We start from the raw sequence: 3105 nt of genomic DNA, 5'->3' as shown, positions 1-3105 counted from the left end.
AAAATAGTTACAAAATCTATGTTTACCCACAAAAAAATATTTTTCAAAAAAGTAATCACAACTTTAAAAATAGTACATTTTTAACCAAATAGTTGAATTTTGAAATGAAAAATAACCAACGAAAAATATAAAAGTCAAATTTTAAGTAAAAAATCAATTTTAAACCAAAAAGGTGTTTTAAATTAAATAGTTAAATTTTATATTACAATAAGCACGCTCTCAAAAAAATTCACTGGTTAAAAAAAAATTCCTGACATTTCCAGCTTTTTCCAAGTGAGTCAAGACACTGATATTTACATAAATATACATAGTTTAAAGAACTTATTTATATAAGCTTTATTTTTAGAATTTATACTTGCCGTTGGGATAAACCTAACTGATGTATTAGCTCTTCCCACCGAGTGGATAGTGGTATAAAAATCGTGACATTCGTAACCTCTTAGTGAGATAATTGACAAGTTAGTGAAATGAAGTGCATCTTATTCTTTGTAATTTTAGAGAAACTGACAATTTTTCAATCTTTTGGTGAGTGGTTAATTATAATTAATAATAATTATTATTGTTACAGTAATTTAAAACGAATAGTGACAATTATATTCAAGTTTACTAGAAATAATTTATTTAATAAAATAAAAAAAGTTAATTAATTAAGTTCAAATGAAATAAAGTCGGACAGTCTAACATTGGAATAAAGTTCCGGACGTTTAACTAAAACGAGTTTTCGTTTCTTTTCTCTATTTCTATTACCACAGATAATTTAAACAATGATTTTATTTTTTTAACAAGATAATAAATTCATTTTTTCATGATAAATAATAAATGGTGTTTTTTACTGGTCTATTACTATTTTTTTTTAATAAGAAAAAAATTTACCTCAGCCCGGATTTGAACCGACAACGCCACTATATAAGTAAAGCGTTAGCTAATTACGCCACCGAGGCTACGGTAGATCGCTGTGAAACTTTTCAAATAATTACTTCAGTTTGCAGAATGTTAACCGAATAATAATATAAATTTAAACACTAATGTTATCTTGTTAAAGAAAATAATGTATTATTTTTTATGTTAACTATTAAATAGGGTCGAATACTGCTTTCTCATTCTTTGTAGTAGAAAATTGTAGATTCACGTCACCATGTGATATAGAACAAACAAGAACTGATCGATTACAACCTCGGTGGCGTAATTGGTTAGCGCTCGAGTCATGTATAGTGGCGTTCCTGCTTCAAATCCGGGCTGAAGTAAATTTTTTCTTGTTGCTCCAAAAAATAATAGAACAGTTATTAATACTATTTAATATTTAACACAAACTAAATAATTAGTTATCCTGTTACTGGTTACCAACAAAAAGCTTCCGAAATTGTTTATTAAAGAAATTGAAATATGCCTAAATTATAAGTTAACGAAACTAGAAAAATCCGAAAATGCCGAATTGATGAAGTTATCAAATAATATAAAATAACATAATCACTTAAATTTTAAGATCCAAATTTTTAAAATCCAAACATTCAAATTTCCGACATTATTAATTTATTAAGAATTGCAAAATCTAGAAATTCCTAATTACTGAAGTTTTAAATTCTAAATAGAAAAAATACAAATATATGCGTTCCATTAACTTTCGAGTTAACTTTCATTTTTTGGAATATTTCTATTTCGTTATTAAATATTATCGACAGTATTATTTTTTTCTGGTTTCTCCAAATTTCGGAAATTTTCCAGACCAGTACTTATATTTTCGGTATTTTTTATCATTCGGGATTTTTTTCCGGATGATGTTAGATTCTCTAAGAAATAAAGCAAATAAGGTTAAAAAATTATTTATATTAAATTGTATGAAAAAGATAACTTTCTTAAGGAATCTGTACTATCATCAGAGAATAACAGAAATTCTTAACGTTTTTTCAGACTAGATAGAGCTACTAATTATACATTTTTTAAATTACAGTTTTTCTGAAGAAGATCTTCTCCTACGTTCTGCTGCGAATCAAACCTGAAAACTTCCAATTGCCGGTCGGGTACTTTTCCTTTAAGTTACTTAAGAGGTCAAAAGAAGAATCCTTTTTCAGACATACACGTATTATTTTGCCGGATGTAACAACTCAAATTGTTCAAAAAATTTGTATTATCATCAGAGAATAACAGAAATTTTTTAAGTCCTTTCAGACTAGATGGAGCCTATAATTAACATTTTTAAAATTACAGTTTTTGAGAAAAAGATATTCTCCTTACTTGAAAAATGATGCTTCTATCGATCACTCTAGTAGCTTAAGGGAAAAAGCACCTGACCGGCAATCGGAAGTTTAGTGGTTCGATTCCCAGCGAAGCGAAGGAGATCCTTTTTCAGAAAAAGTTCAATTAAAAAAAAAAAGTTTTTGTATATAAAAATTGATTGATTTAAATATTTGTTTTACGACAGGACATGGAATTTCATCAGAATGCCCAAAAATAATTTCAGAAAATGAAATTGTCCGCCTACCACACGAGACCGAATGCGCATTGTACTACTCTTGTCGAAGAGGAGAAAAATATTTGGCAGTATGTCCAAAAATAGATCATATTAATAGATTTCATTTCAATCCCTCAAAACAATTTTGTGATTGGCCTGAATACACTGACTGTACTAGCAAAAACAAATTCGAAATTCCTCCAACAATAAGTGATGCAAATGGAAAAGCAACAAAATTAGCAACTGCTGCAAGAGAACCAAAAACGATTACAACAAGATCAAAAGCAGCTGAAATAGAATTAAAACCAACTACTGTAGATCCACAATTATCCCAATATAACAAATTTCAGCATTTATAAATAGAAAATAGAGGTGCAATAATAAAAATTAGTCAAAGCAGGTGATACACGACTACAAAAAGGTTTCCTTAGCCTAATAAGCTGTTTATAACTTCTTCCTATCTTTTTCATCTCCTACTTTTCAATACTACTTTTCCCCTCATCTCATCTCATCATCTCGCCTCCCCTCGTCTTGAATATTTTCTCGAATCTCGGTTCTAATCTCGCCCCGAATCAGGCCTCGAATCTCACCTCGAATCTCGCCTCGAATCTTGTTTCGAATCACGCCTTAAATTTTGTCTCCAATCTCGCCTCTAC

At 29.2% G+C, this 3105-nt stretch overlaps 1 protein-coding gene across 1 annotated transcript; it reads left to right on the top strand.

The window, feature by feature from the left end:
• The first annotated feature begins 229 nt into the window (after positions 1–229).
• On the top strand, positions 230–2839 carry LOC117174993. The gene is made up of 3 exons (XM_033364479.1): positions 230–273; positions 347–525; positions 2420–2839. The coding sequence occupies exons 2-3, from the start codon at positions 468–470 to the stop codon at positions 2806–2808; spliced, it is 447 nt and encodes a 148-aa protein (XP_033220370.1). The 5' UTR covers positions 230–273; positions 347–467; the 3' UTR covers positions 2809–2839.
• The last annotated feature ends 266 nt before the right edge of the window (positions 2840–3105 follow it).

The sequence above is a fragment of the Belonocnema kinseyi genome, chromosome 6 (genome assembly GCF_010883055.1).
Source record: "Belonocnema kinseyi isolate 2016_QV_RU_SX_M_011 chromosome 6, B_treatae_v1, whole genome shotgun sequence".
NCBI lineage: Eukaryota > Metazoa > Arthropoda > Insecta > Hymenoptera > Cynipidae > Belonocnema > Belonocnema kinseyi.
This window is presented reverse-complemented; position numbering and strand designations above follow the sequence as displayed.